Source organism: Prunus mume, linkage group LG5 (assembly GCF_029339155.1).
Source record: "Prunus mume cultivar Tortuosa linkage group LG5, ASM2933915v1, whole genome shotgun sequence".
NCBI classification, from domain to species: Eukaryota; Viridiplantae; Streptophyta; class Magnoliopsida; order Rosales; family Rosaceae; genus Prunus; species Prunus mume.
Genome location: NC_142702.1, coordinates 25,593,360 through 25,612,896, shown reverse-complemented (window position 1 = coordinate 25,612,896; position 19,537 = coordinate 25,593,360). Strand labels below are relative to the sequence as shown.

General features: G+C 37.4%; 3 protein-coding genes across 3 annotated transcripts; 1 reads left to right on the top strand and 2 right to left on the bottom strand.

The window, feature by feature from the left end:
• Positions 1 to 4,454: 4,454 nt before the first annotated feature.
• On the bottom strand, positions 4,455 to 6,329 carry OBP3 (OBF-binding protein 3). Its single transcript, XM_008235390.2, has 2 exons — positions 6,069 to 6,329; positions 4,455 to 5,897 (listed from the first exon to the last, which is right to left on the bottom strand). Exons 1-2 carry the CDS (start codon positions 6,120 to 6,122, stop codon positions 4,881 to 4,883), a joined length of 1,071 nt encoding a protein of 356 aa, XP_008233612.2. The 5' UTR covers positions 6,123 to 6,329; the 3' UTR covers positions 4,455 to 4,880.
• A 6,043-nt stretch (positions 6,330 to 12,372) lies between these two features.
• LOC103332638 (heat shock cognate 70 kDa protein 2) lies at positions 12,373 to 15,195 on the top strand. Its single transcript, XM_008235389.2, has 2 exons — positions 12,373 to 12,748; positions 13,246 to 15,195. The coding sequence occupies exons 1-2, from the start codon at positions 12,535 to 12,537 to the stop codon at positions 14,979 to 14,981; spliced, it is 1,950 nt and encodes a 649-aa protein (XP_008233611.2). The 5' UTR covers positions 12,373 to 12,534; the 3' UTR covers positions 14,982 to 15,195.
• Positions 15,196 to 15,243: 48 nt separating this feature from the next.
• Positions 15,244 to 18,692, bottom strand: LOC103332637 (uncharacterized). The gene is made up of 9 exons (XM_008235388.2): positions 18,503 to 18,692; positions 18,328 to 18,389; positions 17,752 to 17,842; positions 17,324 to 17,410; positions 17,142 to 17,195; positions 16,557 to 16,741; positions 15,916 to 15,998; positions 15,718 to 15,818; positions 15,244 to 15,625 (listed from the first exon to the last, which is right to left on the bottom strand). Exons 1-9 carry the CDS (start codon positions 18,548 to 18,550, stop codon positions 15,410 to 15,412), a joined length of 927 nt encoding a protein of 308 aa, XP_008233610.1. The 5' UTR covers positions 18,551 to 18,692; the 3' UTR covers positions 15,244 to 15,409.
• Positions 18,693 to 19,537: the final 845 nt, after the last annotated feature.

Below are 19,537 nucleotides of genomic sequence, written 5' to 3'. Positions count from 1 at the left end.
TTCAAGTATACTGGAAAATAGGTGCAAATGCTAGCCTTTTATAAACGATATGCATTTCCAAGTCGCTTCAGCAAGTCAATGGCCTTATAACTTATAGGTGAATATCCTTCTCCTATGACTATAGGAGAGTTTACTTTGACAAAAAAACGTGGTTGACCCGGAAGAGATGGTAACTAATTGAAGGATCAAAGAGCCTGTTTGCTGCTTAATTTCATTGACTTGATAAAATGAAGTGCATATTTGTATTGGACTGCACGTTGGCTGTATATAGGTTTTTGCAACTCATTTATGGTTGAAATTACTTAGCTTTCGCAGCAATTAAATTACTAGTAGCCAGAAAGTGGCTTGCAATTGCAGCGCTGTATTGCAGGATTATTAAATATTGCATGTGTAAGTTCTAAGAACATGCATGCTTAATTATTTGTACAAGTTCCTCGTCCCTACATAACTAATATTCTAGAAATCATGACCCATGTACGTACGTACATTTCAAACCCGGTTCGACGAATAACAAACCGGTTCTTCAAACCGGGTTAATCCAAGTACATTTCATAAATGAAGGACCATATAACAGGACAAGAGTGCAGTAGCTGAGGTAGATATTTATGTTTGGGGAGTCACAAGCTTAAAATTATGGGTTTTTTTTTTCTTTCTAAAATCTAGAAATTTTTTTTTAGGCTAATATAATATTATATTAGCTAGTTCAAGGCTTGATTGAGACCAATAAGAATGAATGAGAGATGAGCAAGTGTGTCATCAACTCTTAACAAGCAAGTAAAGATCCAAACGAGGAAAGGAGAGAGAAAGAAAGAATCTTAGGACGATATATAAAGGTACTTTACCAACGACGCGTTATCAAGCTTTGACGGTGGAGAGAAATTTATCAGAGGCCTTCCTAAGTTCTTCTAGGTTGAATGGATGATTTAATGAGACAAAATGATGATGTTCTAAATCTTCCTTGCACCTAGAAAACTCAATGGGGAATGACTAAATCATCAACTTCAAGATTAAAGTGAAACACGACACAATTAAGAAAAGCAAAGTAGGCCCCTAATGTTGGATTAATACAAAATATATTAACATTTGTGATTCTGCATGGTCCTCTTATGTTATAACACGTTCACATTCAAAAAGGATATTAGCGTTGGCCACTCAAAACGCAATTCATGAGATAATATTATTATAAACTCAAAAACACACATCATCGATCTCTAGTTTTTGTGGCTTAAGTCAAAAGTTTTAGTACTTGGAATGGACTAAATGTTCTAGAGCTTTTATAATGATGGGCTATGTTGAGGGGTTATAATGACGGATTTCAATCCAATAGTCCAATAGTAACTCTTTACTTAATCGTACAATTATTAAGAACTCAGCTCTTATTATAACCCCTCATCGTAACCTAACTCATAGCTCATGTATAGGTTGATCGAGCCCAAATCTCTGGGAAGTGTAATGCTTCGGGTGTTTTGAGCGAAGACGTCAAAATTAAAAATCCAATTTTTCTGTTTCTTGAGGCTATCAAAGTTGCTTGGGTGAGAGATTGGAAGCATCTTTGGCTCGAAACAGACTCTTCTTTGGTGGTTCATTTTTTCTCCTCTACCTCTTATTCTATTCCTTGGTTTTTGCGTACGGAGTGGCAGAACTATTTGTGGCACATTAAATAGATGAATTTTGTTTGCACTCATATTTATCGGGAAGTTAATTATGTCGCATATATGTTAGCAAATTTTGGTGCTGATAACCATGCTTATTACTGGTAGTACTCCTTACCTTTGTGGGCTGCTACCCCTATGCTAAAAATTTAGTGGGTTTTCCCATGTTTCTCTTTCACTGATTTTGTGTGTCTAGTTTGATCCCATCTTTGGGGTGGCTTTGTTGTGGGGTTTGCTCAGTTATTCCCTCGCTGTTTAATTATTCTTTTAAATAAATTTCTCCTCGTTCCGTCGAGGTTAAGTTACCCTAATATATATTCCAAAGAAAGTCAAAATTCCGAAGAGGTAAATCATGTATGCGTGTCTACTGAACATAAGTTAAATGATAAAGTTAAAATCATGTATCCAAATTCTCTCATCATCTCTTACTTTTATAAAGGCTAAGTTTCCCTGACTCTCACTGAGACCAGTCAAACATTCCTCTCTCTCTCTCTCTCTCTCTCTCTCTCTCTCTCTCTCTCTCTCTCTCCACCCAAAAAGGTTCAATATAAGAAAGATAACAAAACAAGAAGTTTTGATTGAGATTTAGTGCTTGGTTACGCAAGCTTCCACATATGATTTTATGGTAGATGATGTAATGATAAAAGAAAGAGCTGGGAGGAAGATATATCAATCAATCACAAATTGATTTCTTACACCTCAATGTTATGCGAAAGACTATATATGAAAGAAAAGATCTAGGCAATATATATTATACATTATCAACATCATAATTATGCTCAGCGTCATCGTGCATGTATAAGTTTTTATTACTTCACTTTCTTCTTTAATAATTCGCCAAAAGAAAGTGCTCTCATACATACGAGTTCATTGGTTAAGCTTTTAGGCAGATAAGAAACAACTAAAGCGAATATTCTTTTACTAGCTATTGGGTTTCTGTTTATTTTCCTCTTTTGGCTATACAAAACTTATGGCTTGGAGATGGCCTTGTAAGTTGTATGTATGGGCCTATACTTCACAATTAAGAGAAGCGACATATCTGACACTGCATAATGATCTTTTTTCCTTTTACTCCGAAGAAAATTTGAATTTGAGGGACAATTAAAAAAATATTTTATAACTTATAACACTTTCATGTATTACGTTTTTAGTCTTCTCAAAAGCACTTCAAAACGGACAATCAATATAAACTAGATCGATTTCATCAACGGTTATGACATACACATACATGAACAACTTGACATATAGGGTAGCATTCTCCTAGTACTATTACTATAATACCTAATTAATAGGAGTAAGAATTATGTTTTGTTGGATCCGTGCATATTGTAATTATATATTTACTATTGAGATTCTATGTAGAAGTGAGCAGGAATCTAACTAACACATATATGATTGAGCACATGTGGGAGAACGTGAGGCCCCTGTGTCCAAGAATTTTAGAAGCATAGATTGGAATCTGTGCGTGTGCCTGCAGTCCATGTATATGAATATATATATCATCACACACAGACAGAGAGAAAAGATAGAGAGGGAGCGTTAGTTAAGAAGAAGAGCAAGGACAGGGACAAGGACGTCACAAAAAGGAAAAGCTGCCATGGAAACAGAGAGAACATCTTCACGCCTATCACATGTGATGTGGCCATCACCAATATTAATCTCATGTACTAACCAAAGCTTGGATTTCCGAGCTCTTTCTTCTTCTTCTTCTTCTTCGTCAACACCCAGATGGATCGGCTTTAACAATTTCGTTAGTTTTGGATTAGATGCTTTATTAATATTGAATTAAAATAATACTTTTAACTCAATTAAAACCGAAAAAAGTTTTACAACTAGTTAACTATAGCTCCTGTAAAAAATTTCAAACATCACTGTCTACGACCAACGACCAACGACCAACCACAAAAAACAACCTTGACTGCTGTTGCTCTAGTGAGACAGTCGACAGAGATGGAGTCGCTTTTTTGACGGTTTTATTGCAGGCTTACACAGCTACCTTGGTTAGTGCAAAAGCAAATCCAAAACCCAGATTCCATTACCTCAAAAACAATAATGACTGTTGTTTTTACTTTAATTTACTTTGATTAGAAAGGAGAGGAAAGACCAAAACCAAACAAATGTTAAGAGGGTCTCGAATTTCTTTTCTTCTTTTTGGTTTTTTTCTTATGCTTTTTTGACTCTCTGTAGCATGGTCCTATACCCTCTTTAGGTTAGTATATTTTCGCAACAAAATTCCAAGAATCCTTGTTCTTTTGCATGGTTTTGAGTGGGATTTTGGCGTTTCTCTTAGCTTCTTTGTAAATCGTCCATCGATTTAAATCTGAGTTCACAACCAAAAAAATACAAGTACGTCTCGTTTTGGTCAATTTCTTATAATTGCGTAATCATTCTGGTCATCGCACTTGCAACCAAAAAAAAAAACATCTTCTAATTCACTACTCACTAAACCCTACTCTCCTCTCTCTCTCTCTCTCTCTCTCTCTCTCTCTCTCTATAAATTTAAAGTATGGGCACAAACTTTTTGAGCGAAGGGGGTGGGGGTAAAAATTGAGATTGAATGAACACTACTCTTTCATGTTCCAGAAATATGAAACAGCAACAATTGAGAAAGAAGCTTGCTTGCAGTGGCCTAAAAACGAAAACTGATATATTAATTGCTTCTGCTTCTGGCAGTCTGGCAGAGATAATGTGGGCAATTTTTCGAAATAATGTCCAGCCTTTCACTGAAATTAATGAGTATAGCTAGCTTATAAGTAAAGATTAATAGACAAAACTTTGACGGACACAATTTCATAAAATCAGTGAAGGAAACTTGGTACACATAGCATTCATATTTGATATATTATGACAATCTGGCCCTTCAAAATGTCAGATACTCCAAGTCTCCCGCATGAATTACAAGCATAGCTAGCTAGCTACTTTGGACATAACCCTCCCAAACACTAAAGCAATAAAAAGGAAAAACAAACAAACAATTTCAAAACTAGAAAGCCTACCATTTCTAAGGTAATCTTTCAACAAAATATGAAGAGATATTGCTCCATCTTCCCATTTCATCTTACATATATTTCCGGGCTTCAACTTCGAGAACTCATGAAAAGTTAGGGTGGAATAGGTTGGTTGAAACTCAATATCTTCGCCAGTAGCACTCGATCATTTTCCTTTTGTGGAACCTGTAATTGATATAGTTGGAGAAGATCAAAGTGATCATATGATCAAGATAAAACTTCATAAGAGATGGCTGGTGGAAGAAGAAGTAGTGAAACCAGAAAGATCAGTCCAAGCATTGCCACCACCACCATTATTACCCCAGTATTGGTGATGATCATTTCCAAGGCTGCCCAAAAAATTTCTTGACAAATTCAATGCTTGATGATTATTGTCTTCCATCTTCACATTAGCAATCTGAGTAGCAGCAACCCCAGGACTCACAGAATCCAATGGCTTAGACATTGGAAGGAGGCCAACATTTTGATGAACATTTCCACCTTCAAATTGGTACATCCCATGAGAACTAGTTGGTGGTTCCAAATTAGCCAAGAAATTAGGAAATTGCTGAACTTGATGCTGAAGCAGTGATGACCTCCAATGCTCAGTGTTGGTCATGTTGATGCCTAAATTTGGCCGGACCGTCAACCGGTCGGAGCCAAACTGATGTTGTTGAAATTCAACATCAGCAGCTTGGTTCATGCCCCCAAAATTATTTAACCCTATCATGTCCCCGGAACCATAATCACCAAGATGATGTAAAGAGGGCAAAAATGGTAATTGATGTGGTGGTGGATGAGCCAAATGGCCTATGATATTGTCACTGGTGCTGCAGCTGTTGGAAGAGTTGACTGTGCTTGAGCTGGAATTACCGGCTGCGGCTGGAGATTTTGACCTGCCGCTGCCTTTGCTTCTTTTGTTTCTTCGACAGCCTCCTCCGACCGGCACACTTCTCAACGCTCCTCCTCTGGTCCAGTAGCGCCTGCAGGTCTTGCAAAAGTGACGAGGCTGTGAAAGGCTGTAATTGTTGAAGTAGCAAAACTTGGTGTTTATGGATTCACATCGAGGGCATTTCAGTGCGGTCTCTGGCTGCGGCATCTTGGCTAGCCGGGCTCGATCAGACATGGATCCAGGCCTGATCGAGCTTGAGCCGCTGCCGCCACCTTCTGAATTACATCCAGCTTCTTGAGGTGGGGGCGGAGGAAGCTGATGATTATTCTGATCATTACCACCTCCTTGTTGTTGATGATTTGTTTGCTATGAAATCAAAAGGCAAAAAAGTTCAAAAATAAACAAAATCAATAACTGGTATATTCAAGAAAAGATATAGATTGAAAAAGGGTAAGAATATTTATCTTTAAATTCAACTTTTTTTCTTATGAAGAAGCTAGGGAAAGAAAAAATTGTTGAGAAAATGAAAACCCTTACCTGTTGTTGCCAGTTGGGTGGATCCATATAGACGGGAACAGATGAGAAAACCATGGCTTTCTCTTTTGTAAAGGGTTGATGTGGGTTTTTAGGGGATGGAGAATCACATCAACAAGAGATAGTTGCTGCTGCAGAGAGAAAGAGAAGAAAAGATCAGAAGGAGACGGAAAGATAAAGGAGGCTGGTGTTTATTTATTTTGTTCTTTGTTTCTCTCATCCCATCCCCGCACTCTCTCTCTCTCTCTCTCTCTTTCTCTTTTTGTTTTATTAAATTTTTAGGGTTTTGAAGAGAAGGAACCAATTTTCTTAGTCTTTAAGCTTCTTTTTGACGCTGTATTACAGTAACCCAAAAAGATTACTGACCAATGGCCATGCATGGAGAGAGAGAGAGAGAGAGAGAAAGAACAACCCTAAGTAGAGAACTTTAATAATATTAATATCATATGAGCTACACACATAAATAAATAATATTGATATGGAATTAATAATGAAAAGGTGAGTGATTGTGGGGATGTTTTGGGTGGAAGTGTCGCCATCGGGTGTACCTTTGTTTTTCCGATCTCTCCTCGCAGACTGTTTATTTTTGCATGGAAATCTGTATACTATTATTATTTATTTATTTATTTATTTATTCATTTATTCATTTGTTGCTGCCTTTACGTAGATTATTATATTATAAAAGAAATAATTTGATGTACCTTAACCTCTTTTATTGAAAGATTTTTAATTAGCATTTTGGAATTTGTAGTATTATTTATGAAAAGTAATTCACCGTCAAAGTTTAGGATAAAATTGATGGTTCAAGCTTATTCCCACCCAGGAATTGTGTCTAGCCAAAAGTGTGAAAAGAGATTGAAGTATATTATTGCTAGTTGAAACTTGTATTAAGCAAACCGTACTTAGTGATTCTATCCACATACCTTTTACTGTTCAAAATCTTTCATATATGCCTGTATATAAGTGAAAGTCTAAGACAAAGGTTCACGTGAAATGATGGCAAAATAACCAAAAGATGACAAAATTAAAGTTACATAGTAATACTATTAATTTTCTGACTATTATGTTTGTGACTTTTTTTTCTTCTTTTTTTCATATAAACGGTCAGGTACGAACCTACAACGTTAACGTGTATAACCTGAGCTATAGCTTGCCCAGGTGAGTTTTTTTTAGTATAAAAGACATATATTAGCCATTAGTGTTAATTTTAAGAATATATAATCATTGTTGCTGGCATCTGTAAAATAGGCATTTTTAAATAAATAAAATAAAATGTTATATGTTCTTAATTTAAATTTATATATATTTATGATCAATTTTAGCCTCCCTATAAGGTTTATCCGAGTCTAAAATCTAACAGTCCAATAAGGTAAATTTAGCTCATTCTATTTTGAAATTTTAGGTCCGTCCTTGCAAGCTATAGATGTAAGAGAGCGGGATTGCATAGGTCTTTGGGAGCTTTACTTTATGAATGTATTTAATTCAAGTCATCATCTATCAGAAATCAGAGTACTGTATATATTCTAGCTAGCAGTAGCTGGCTAATTTGAAGTCTCTATAATCATGGCTTTAAATTCATATGAGTTCTGCCAATTGTTGTACGACGGAAAAGAAAATAATGAAGATTGAAGAAGAAGAAGAAATTAAATAAAGAAATACTAGGGGTTGGTTGGTGCGTGGCCTTGGTGGTGGTGGCCTAGCCGCGGTTGTGGGGTGGATAGACTGGTCGTCATCAGATGCTCGCGGTCGGAGAGGATTCTTACTTTATATTTGCCAATCTGCCACGTCAGATATCAGTGGGTCCCAGCCCCACCTTCTTGTCCGTTTGCCAACCCAGAATATATGTATATGCCGCTCGTCGCAGTCTCTTTCTCATATCGGCTGGGTCGGTAAAAAAGCAACCTCATCATCCAATTTATATAGGGCCCCACATCAAACGTGAGGCCAAGATTAATTGGGATTCAAGTTTTCACGTAACCATTACATCTAGATGGTGCAGTGTGCATCGAATCATCATCTTGGGGGATCAGATTATGACCGTCCGATCGATACTAATTTGATGAATGTACCCAACCAGTGGAGGGATATTTGGCCTAAAGTGCGGATTCCATAATTGGATATGCCCGCATGATCTTAAGGATTTGCATGTATACTTGTGTGTTGAGGGTGACTTTATTTTTCCTTTTTTTCTTTTTCCAAGTGATAGTTGAGTGTACGTATATGAAAATTGTATGGTGTCAAATTAAAGATCATCTGTCACGATCAGTGTTACATGTAACATATTTACTAATTTCATTGTTGATTACATAACTAGCAAATAAAACTGACATAACTCGCAAATAAAACTGATTAGAAATGGAAAAAGTAATAGTATTTACAAGTATGATGGAGTGATTTAATTGAGAGCATTAATTTGAGGACAAGGAGACGTGGAACAGCTGGAGTGACAAAAACACATTATCATTCATTAAGACTGATAAGGAGAAGGATTGATATTTCACAGCCAACTTAAAAATACAAATCAGAGTTAATTTAAATAAACAAAACCAAGCCACCTATCTATGTCGATATCAATGGAGATGAGAAGGGAGGGACACGTGCATAATGGTGGACAGAAAGAGACCCCTCAATCAATTTGATTTGGATGAATATATAATGATTTGGAGACACTCTAACATTTGACTACCCCTTACGCGTTTGTTTGTAGTAAATGGTTTTTTTCTTTCTTTTTTTTTGGGCAACTGAAACAACCACATCGACAATACAAAAGAGCCTTGACGTACAAATTACTCGTCTTAGATCCTAATTTTTATGACATTTTGACAGCGTGTGCAGTGGCGGAGCCTTGTTTAAAGAAATTTTACTCCATTTAATTTTTGCTCTTGCTTTCCTACACATTTAGGAAGTCTATATAATAATAAACTGTTTGTGGCCCCCTCACAAAAGAAAAGGTACGTTTTTCTCTCTTTGCAAGTAAAAGAGTAAGTGATTTCAAATAGAAAGACTAAGTAATTTTGGGCCCACCAATATATTAATAAAAAATAAAAGTAGCCAATCAAATAAAGTTTCAAAAAATCTCCTTTATCAAATAAGAAGTAGACATTTACCCAAATAAAAAAGGATTGGGATTTACATTTTTGTTCCTATATGAAGCAAAGTTTAGCGTTTAGCATTGACTCAATTACAAATGATTTTAGCATTTAGTACATTTTTGTTCCTAATGGTTTTCGAGATATGAAATAACTGTTATTTTGATACCTAATTGAATAAACAATTGGGTTAAGGTTGAAAATTTGAAATTGTCTTATTTGGTTTATATGTTGCTTGACTCGGGACATGAGAAATACGACTGGACTAACAGATAATAATCTCTTAGGGCACTGTGGCTTGGGGAAGTTGATTTATTAATTGTTACATATATGGATGCATATATGTCAGCAATCTAAATGCTAAGGCTGAAAAGAAGAAAAATGTATCAGGATGCTGTCTCAATCTTTGGTGACAAAGAAGCTAAGCACATGTGGTCCAAAACACCAACTCAAATCAACATCACCATGAAATTATACATTATAGCGCATGGCACAGCTTCTAACATCCAAAGTCACATTTTGGAACAAAAACAAGGCATGAGTGCAGATAATAAATCAATCAAATTACACCGGACCCCAAGTCATGTGCTCCGATGAAAAGCGAGGGCATGTACAATTTTCTTTATGCTAAACACAGATTGAAACCCATGTCTTCTGCTCATCTGATTCTAATTTACTGATTTTGAGATCTCCTTCAATTCCTGTAGTTTTTGGTCCCTCACTCTCTCTGGCCATACCTTGTGAAATTAAAAGCATGACACTCACAATTATTACCTAATATTTGGTTTTCCGATTTTGACATGCCGCGTATGCATGTTTCACTCCAACGGCTTTCAAGGCTAAGATTCTTGCAAAAGCTTCACCAACCTAGGCCCTAGCAGCCATAGGCCTTGCCTAATTGAGCTCAATTTACAAGGAAAACAAAAATGTCTTTCAAATTTTTCTAATTCATGGAGCTGTATGTAATGCATGATTTGATTAGAGTGATTAGCTTTGCCAAAGTAATAATTAGTACTTTAATTTTAGTCTAAACGAAAGGTTATTGGAAAGAAAATTGAAGATACAACAGCTTGCAAAGGGCCCACTAGCGTGTGAAGTGGTTTAGAGTGTAATTGCTACCTCATGCAAAGTATTAAGTTTGAGTCCTAATAGCATCCGTGTAGCATGTGTGAATTTAGTATATTATAACCCCTCTCAATAGAAAAAGTCCTTAAAAAAAAAATACATCATCTTATTTTCCTGAACGATGCCTTTAGCTAGACACAATTTCATACATATATATATCATATATATATATACAAATTCCAAAAAAAATTCAAGGGCACCTGTTCTCTCTCTCACTCACTCACTCACTCACTCACTCTCTCTCTCTCTCTCTAAATTTTTATGTGCATGCTACTATATATATTATTTATATGTATATATGGATCAGATCTCATTGACTTTGATGTATCTATATAGCACAAGAGCATGTGAGTGATTTAGGAAATGATAGTAAAATGTTAAGGTTGGTGGGTGGTGTAGGAATCTAATTCCCCTATCTAATCAATCTTTGCAGAATATTTCTTTAACTCATTTTCATGCAAAAATAAAGTAAGGGTACTCTCGCTGTACAGTTATATGCAAAGTTGCAAAGGAAAGCTTAGCCCTGCAGCTTTTGCCCCCATTATTTTGTTCACCTGCTGTCACCTCTCCTTCCCACATTTACACAATAAAAATTACATGGGGTGCAGTAATTTATTCTTCTACTTCCCATATCCTTGTTGTTTTGTCAGAGGCAGGGATTTGAGAACTGTAAATCTCAGATTAAGAAGCAGACAAATCTCAAGCTTGATCTGCTCCTCACATGCTTTAAGCTTCTTTGTTTTTTTCCTTTTCTTTTCTTTCGACTTAAAGATGGTGGTCCAATATTTTCTGCATTGCAATTTGCAGGGCTTTCCTGATTTTGATTTTAGTGACTGGTGGTGGAGTGGGCAAATTGCGTATTTATATCTGTATGGAGTTTGGGCCAGAAAGATGGGTCACCAAGTGTTCATGCTATTGTAACATCGCTCTGCAAAACCCACTTCGAGGGTCAAGTGTTTTTCTAGAACAGGCCCAGCAGAAGCCTGCTCTGTATATAGCTTGAAAGCCCAATCATCACAAATATTTTGACCCGTCCGGTGGCTGGGGCTGAACACGATTGGAACTAAGTCCAATTTAGTCCTGTAGAGTCTGTGTTTGGTGGCTGTGACAAAATGGGATTGGAATGGAATCCAATTTAGTGCTATATAGTCTTACCCCCTCAATACGGGACTTGTACTTCTTGTCCAATTTAATAAGTCAAGGCCCCAACACATCTATAATTCAACAAACACAGTCCATACATGAATTCAATTTAATTGAAATTGTCTACTTCACACCGAACCACCAAACCGGTCACTAAACAATGGGTAAGACTCTAGGAAATGCCAGAGTCTCTTTTTATGTTTTGAGATTAAATTAACTATGTTTTTTAGTGTTTTGACTAAATGAACTATTTTCAAAACTTATGAATCCAAGTTGATGCACACCTTTTAAGCCCATTAAATATTTGAGACTTACAAGAAACCTATATCCGAGCCCTAAGATCAAATAGGTCAGTTTGATTCAACGGTTAATAAATATAGCCTAATTTAATGGCCTTATTTAAGACCCTCATTAACTATTAAGAATTCTATAATGAAAACTTTATATTAGTCTTTAAATGAGACATTATCTCTTAATCATTGAATTAAATTAATTAACATGATCAAACAATTAAAAAATAAAATCTCACCTAAATGTCATATATTAGGCTCTCACTATGAAGCGACTCTTGAGAATTAAGCCCAAAGGAAGGCCATACAAGATATCAGGCTTGTAAGAAAATTGCAAGAAGAAAAATCTCAGACAGAGAAAATTCAACGGAACTTTTGACCCAAAAAAAAAAAACAAGTAGTCAACGACGGAATTAGCTCGATCTTTCATACAGCCAATCTTCGCAAAGTGACAATTTTACCACCGTCCTTTGGAGAAATTTCCGAGCATGAGTGGGACACGGAACGCGTAAGCCCAATTTGAAAAGGAAACAACGCCCACGAAGGAAATAGCATCAGAACCGTCCGTGAGATTCAGATCAACGGCTAGAATCAAACCGAACATTCTGGACACACTCCCCCCCAATAATCGTAAATACGAACATTCTAGACGAGCTCTCTCTCTTTCTACTATATAGCACCCACCACACAAGTCTCGCTCCAACATCTGTGACTTGAAACCCTATCGAAGCTTTTCAATTCCTCTCTGATTCGTTTTCTTTTCTCTCCGATTCTTTTCTTGTCTGTTTGATTTAAGTCTCCGAGCTTTTGGTCCGTACAACAATGGCCGGAAAAGGAGAAGGACCGGCGATCGGGATCGATCTCGGCACCACCTACTCTTGCGTCGGAGTTTGGCAGCACGACCGGGTCGAGATCATCGCCAACGATCAGGGCAACAGGACGACGCCGTCTTACGTTGCGTTTACCGATAGCGAGCGTTTGATCGGCGATGCGGCCAAGAACCAGGTCGCGATGAACCCTGTCAACACCGTCTTCGGTAATCTTTCAAATCCTTTTTGTTTATTTTCCAACCTTTTAAGTTACTTAATTATTTGGTTGCTGCTTTCCGTTTCGGTTTTGTTGTTACGATTTTGTTTGGCCTTGCATGTTCAGTTTTATTTGATTGTTTAGTGCAGGGGCTACACCAGTTTGACTGTGTGCTGTCTGATCTCTGCTTCTTTGACTGATTTTATGAATTTCAGTGTCAATATTTATTGTTTTATATTTCAATGATCCGATTTGGTGTTATTAGTTTCACTCGGTTTTACTAGATCTCTGCTTGTTTGGACTATTTATAAGTTTGTTTGGAAATTTGTGTTGTGCAAAATAAAATATTAAATTTCATGTTAATTTGAGATGTTTTTAGTTAATTGACTCTGTCTATAATACAATTTGTTGTTGTTGGGTCGAGTTTTATATTTAATCCTTTCAATATCTTGATATGGTGTTCTTAGTTTATGAAGCGTTTCTAAACCAGCTTCGTTACTTTTGCAGATGCAAAGAGGTTGATTGGTAGGAGATTCTCTGACCCTTCTGTTCAGAGTGACATGAAGCTCTGGCCTTTCAAGGTCATTCCAGGCCCTGGTGATAAGCCCATGATTGTTGTTACATATAAGGGTGAAGAGAGGCAGTTTGCTGCAGAAGAAATCTCGTCCATGGTTCTCATCAAGATGCGTGAGATTGCTGAGGCCTATCTAGGCGCATCTGTGAAGAATGCCGTTGTTACTGTCCCAGCTTACTTCAATGATTCTCAGCGTCAGGCTACCAAGGATGCTGGGGTCATTGCTGGGCTTAATGTGATGCGTATTATCAATGAGCCCACCGCTGCTGCTATTGCTTATGGTCTTGACAAGAAGGCAACCAGTGTTGGCGAGAAGAATGTCCTGATTTTTGATCTTGGAGGAGGTACTTTTGATGTCTCTCTTCTCACTATTGAAGAGGGTATCTTTGAAGTCAAGTCTACTGCTGGAGACACCCACTTGGGAGGAGAGGATTTTGACAACAGAATGGTGAACCACTTTGTCCAAGAATTTAAGAGGAAGCACAAGAAGGACATCACTGGAAACCCAAGAGCTCTGAGGAGGTTGAGAACAGCGTGTGAGAGGGCAAAGAGGACTCTCTCATCCACTGCTCAGACTACCATTGAGATTGATTCTTTGTATGAGGGTGTCGACTTCTACACAACAATTACCCGTGCAAGATTCGAAGAGCTCAACATGGACCTCTTTAGGAAGTGTATGGAGCCAGTTGAGAAGTGTTTGAGGGATGCGAAGATGGACAAGAGCACCGTCCACGATGTCGTGCTTGTGGGTGGTTCTACTAGGATTCCAAAGGTGCAGCAGTTGTTGCAAGACTTCTTCAACGGAAAGGAGCTTTGCAAGAGTATCAACCCAGATGAGGCCGTTGCTTATGGTGCCGCTGTACAGGCTGCTATCTTGAGTGGTGAAGGCAATGAGAAAGTGCAGGATCTATTGCTTCTTGATGTCACTCCTCTGTCCCTTGGTTTGGAGACTGCTGGAGGTGTGATGACTGTGTTGATTCCAAGGAACACTACCATTCCAACCAAGAAGGAGCAAGTGTTCTCTACGTACTCAGACAACCAACCCGGTGTCTTGATCCAAGTCTTTGAGGGTGAAAGGACCAGAACTCGTGACAACAACTTGTTGGGAAAATTCGAGCTCTCTGGAATTCCTCCAGCTCCAAGGGGTGTGCCTCAGATCACAGTCTGCTTTGATATTGATGCCAATGGTATCTTGAATGTCTCTGCTGAGGACAAGACCACAGGCCAGAAGAACAAGATTACCATTACCAACGACAAGGGAAGACTGTCCAAAGAAGAAATCGAGAAGATGGTTCAAGAGGCTGAGAAGTACAAGTCGGAAGATGAGGAGCACAAGAAGAAGGTGGAGGCGAAGAACGCTCTGGAGAATTATGCCTACAATATGAGGAACACTATAAAGGATGACAAGATTGCTTCCAAGCTCGACGCTGCTGACAAGAAGAAGATTGAGGATGCAATTGAGCAGGCCATTCAATGGCTGGATGGCAACCAGCTTGCTGAGGCGGATGAGTTTGAGGACAAGATGAAGGAGCTTGAGAGCATCTGCAACCCGATCATTGCCAAGATGTACCAGGGTGCCGGTGGTCCTGATGTCGGTGGTGGCATGGATGAGGATGTTCCTCCTGCTGGTGGCAGCGGTGCTGGTCCCAAGATCGAGGAAGTTGATTAAGTTGTTTTCGTGGCTGTGTTTTGATTGAACAAAATGGTGGAGATTGTCAGCTGGTTTAAGTTCTTATTTTTTTAAAAAGTATTTCAGTATGCTAGTTAAGGTTTTTACTCGGTAAACGTCTGTTAAATATCCAAGATCCGTGTACGGTGATCTTGGTCATTTTGTTGATAATGTTGTGTTTCAATTTTACCAATTAAGCCTATTTTCCTTTTAATTAGGGTCTCTTGGGTTAATTTAGACATCGTCATTATTTCACCCCCCAAAAAAAAAGAAATAAGTTTCATTGATTCACAATTGGGGTTCTTAATTGGATTTAATTCCAAAACTAACCAACTATAAGATTGTGACTCTCTCGACAGGATTTAAAAATAAATAATCAATAATAAAAAACAGGCAATAAACTTTTTCCGCTGTGTCTTGATACCTTTTCATGCTAAACCACTGTGGCCTGAAACCTCCTTAACAGCCTCCTCTTCCATTTCCACAAGTTGGCGGCAGAATGCTTCGACATCACGTGCCTCTTCCTTCAAAGATAATCTAAATTGCTTCCACTGGAACTGGCCATATCCATCCTTCATCGCAGGACTGGGAACCTTGCTCAATACCTCAAATCCCTTACGATCGATAGACAGCATATATGCATCCTTCCATGACAGCATGTATATAAATGAGTTGAGAATGAGCAAGCACCCAAGTAATCATTAATACATGAAACTCCTTAAATGCATGAACTTACCTTTGCATTTGTATTGAAGTATGTCAAGCAGAAAAGCATGAGGGCTCTGCGTCTGGCAGCGCTTTGATTTATCCCATCGATAAGCTTAGCGGACAAAAGAGCTAGACATCAAAATATTACGCATGTGATTAGCATGGTAAAGCTCTATCTTCTTAATGCTATGAGAGTCCTTAAATACTAGTTTCAGAAAGGTTCTACCTAACGGATCTGCTTTAGACGCGTTCATATCTTCCTGATCAATCTCATGAGTGTCTCCATTGCCGTCAACATACATGCATGATCTGTACAATAAAGATTTTGAGTCATAGGTAGCCGGGACTGAAATTTTAAGGGGTCCTCCAACAAAACACATAATCTGAACTGCTGTACATGGTTAGCAAACAGAGAGCAAACCCAGGAACATGAACATTACTCCCATTGTAACGCTATTAAGAAACCCAGAAACATTGCATTTCTCCCATTGAAACAATATTAAGAAACTATACATATTCAAGGACATCTGGGTTAATGTTTTGGAAACTATAGCCACAGTTGTATTAAGGGAATGCATGGTAATACTCCTTATTGTGTAACCTAAAAAACAAAGAAAAATGAATTTTACTGAACACTGGCCAGGTGGTTGTCTGGTTATCAGGTGGGTCAGGCGGGGAGAACACAAAAAAGGCGGTACTTCAATTAGAAAACAGAAGCACCAGCTCCAATACTTTCTATCGAAGTCTTAATTCTAACCTGAGCCTAAAATAATTACAACCAGATATACTGATGAAAACACCACATTCAGTTAACAACAAACTTTAAACAAAGATTTCAAGACAGAATCAAAAAAGAGAGGTTCTTGCCTTTGGTTGAACTTATAAACTATGTACTTTTCATCCCCTTCCAAGACCTCCTTAAGGTTTTCGCTTCGTGATGTACAGCTATGATCAGAAGAACTTAATACACCTGAAACTGTATAACTGGACTCACTTATTGCTTTCTGTTCTGACAGTACGACTTCTTTAAGGACTTCTGTTGCAGACTTAACCTGTAACAAGAACAATAACATCTTGGTCAAGGAAAAATGCAACCATAATACTTGAAAGCCATCAGAGAGCTCAAATTCCAGTTGATCGCTTATTACTTGTGTGGTTTCAATCTAAGTAGGATTAGGTGCAATTCAGTCGCTTATTCTCTATCGTAATCTAATTATGACGATTAAAACCATCACTGAATTCTTGGTTTGGATTTTCCTTATCCAGTGGATTATGTCATGGACCAGCCTTAATTAAACAACCATATTAGGAGGTACAGACTTTATATGAGAGAACTTACAGAAAGAAAAATTTATCGTCTTGTGACAAAGAACATGGATCCAGTAGTTGGAATCAGAGCTATTCAAGTTCAGAATGCTATAAAAAAGTAAAGTCGGGGTAGACTAAGATTACCTTTGCATCTGTTAGAGGTACAACATCTCCAATCAGAGCAACTCGAGCTGGTGACTGCAAATTCAGAAGAATGAACTATTAGCAGCTCTATGGAAAAAAAACCTATTGACGAATGGAGCAGATAAAAGCTATCTTTATAGTAGCTAAATTTTGGGGAGGGAGTTAAATCAAAAAATGAATACCTTTTTTATCGATCTAAGCAAGCTTGCCAGTGGACCTGGGATGGGATTGGCCACAGCAAATGAACTGCGTTCATCAACAATTACGTTCTGCATGAGAAGAAGAAAAATAAATAAGAGGATAACAGCTCTAATGACTAAAATTGCAGCCCCAGTGCACAAGGCGCACCTGTCACTAGACAATAAAATCATTTTTTTCCCTAGGATATCTGTCAAATAATTAAGTGAAGATATTAACAAAAAAACTCTCTGATAACTGCTCAAAATTCCTTTTAAAAAATTATGACTTGGCGAGTTAACACTTAAATTTCTAACAAAAAATTTAAACCACCGCCAAAGACAGCTAACCAGCAAGCAATTAAAGTTCAAACTTTATGAATTTATGTCAGAAGGTAAAACTAATCACTCTAAACACTATGATATGAGCTTACCACATTATGCAACTCCTTTTCGGGTACCCAAATGTATGGCTTCCCTCTTTTGCAGATGTACTTAACCTTTGATCTGTATATGTCTTCCTTACTAACACAACCATACAGAGCAAACAACAAGAAATCCCACTAGTTAATGTACGAAAGTAGCAGTCTTTTTTGGCCCCCGAATGGTTATAAAGACCACAAGAAGGTTAACAGACACTAAAACATTGGAACCGATATCTTATTATAGTTATGCAAAGTGAAATCCCAAACTCAATTCCAAACTACTATACAAAATTATGAAACGAGAAATGATGTCTACACGGGTCCTTTGATCCAAATCAATTGGGTTTTCAATGTGATTTCTTTTCGACAACTCAATCCCCTACTTTTGCATCCTTGATCAGCTAAATTCTCAACCCAACTACACCAAGTTATTGTATTATATTCAGTTGAGTGGAGGTGTTTGCTATCCGAATTAATAAAAAAGAATGATTCTTCAATGTTTTCTAACCATATGGCTAAATATAAAGGTGCAACGAAGAAGAAGATGATGATGATGAAAAGTAACAGTTTTGAGCAAATGGGTACCTTCCTTTAGCATCAGCCTTTATGGTATTGAGTTGCCCTTGCCAGTTGGAAGACAGTATGCTCTGCAATAGTTTCAAGGTCATGACAAGCTTGTGCCAGCAAAAGTATGAACATAAATTGCAGAATGAAAGTGAGGTATTTGGATGCTACAGCTCCCATAACCCAGAGGGCATACCTTGCATTTCTCAGCAAACGTTAAGACCGTTGCCTTGTTGGCCCTCATGAGTCAGGTGAGGTTTTCGCAGTAACCCACCCAAAGTGTTCGACGAAATTACTGAAACAAAGTGTTTGTGTAACGTCTACGAGGGCGCGCGCGCGAGAGAAATAGCGGTAGTGTTTGTCACTTGTGACTCGTGAGGACGCGTTCAATGTCAAATGGGTGTCGAAGGTTGGGGTAGGGTTTTAGGGTGGTTTTGGAATTAAACCAATTCTCCAATGCCCTTTCATTGCTTTTCTAATTTTATGCTTATATATCATGTTACAATTATTATACACATACAAAAGGGCTTTATAGTAGGCAAACTAAATTATCTTTTTAAAGATAAACAACAAATAAAAAAGACTTTTGCAAATTACTTGTATCTTGAGTAGTTAATAGTTAATTTCTCCAACCTTTAAAATCGCGTATTTTGGAAATGAAAATGAAGTAAGTTACTCAATTATCTACATTTATTACATAAAAATGGTTAATCGTTTTATTAGTTCATGAACTTAGACTCGATTTGCATTTGAGTTCCTCAATTTCCAAAATCGTTTCCGTGGTTCTTGAACTTCACTTCCGTTAAGATAATAAAAGTAAATTTAGGTTTTAGCCAAAAAAATATTTTCACTTTTGGAAAAAACCAAAGTTTAAAAAAAAAAAACAGAAAAACCTCTCAACTTTCAAATCAAAGACATCCAAATGTAAAGGATTTCTTAGGAAATCTAAAAATAAATAAGGGCAATTTTGTCCATTTTGGCTTCTTTTACAAAATTTCTCTCTCCTTTGTGTTTTTCCAAAGCCTCCCTAAGATAAATGGTCCTGCATTTAATAGAAAAGTTAACAAAATTAACGGTAGAACCATTTGTCCTAACGAAATTGAAATTGAAGGACCACGGAAACGATTTTAGAAATTGAATGACTAAAATGCAAATCGGAATTAAGTTTAGAGACTTATAAAAAGCTCAACCCTTTACATAAAAATTTGTTCTACAGCATTTATATAAGAGT

Excerpts from the sequence above, each read along its gene's own strand:
- OBP3 (XM_008235390.2), bottom strand. The coding sequence starts at position 6,122 with ATGGTTTTCTCATCTGTTCCCGTCTATATGGATCCACCCAACTGGCAA. Across the intron at positions 5,898-6,068 it reads CACCCAACTGGCAACAACAG|CAAACAAATCATCAACAACA; the intron begins GTAAGGGTTTTC and ends TTGATTTCATAG.
- LOC103332638 (XM_008235389.2), top strand. The coding sequence starts at position 12,535 with ATGGCCGGAAAAGGAGAAGGACCGGCGATCGGGATCGATCTCGGCACC. Across the intron at positions 12,749-13,245 it reads CCCTGTCAACACCGTCTTCG|ATGCAAAGAGGTTGATTGGT; the intron begins GTAATCTTTCAA and ends TTACTTTTGCAG.
- LOC103332637 (XM_008235388.2), bottom strand. The coding sequence starts at position 18,550 with ATGAGGGCCAACAAGGCAACGGTCTTAACGTTTGCTGAGAAATGCAAG. Across the intron at positions 17,411-17,751 it reads AAAAGGAGTTGCATAATGTG|AACGTAATTGTTGATGAACG; the intron begins GTAAGCTCATAT and ends CTTCTCATGCAG. Across the intron at positions 17,196-17,323 it reads TGCTTAGATCGATAAAAAAG|TCACCAGCTCGAGTTGCTCT; the intron begins GTATTCATTTTT and ends CTGAATTTGCAG.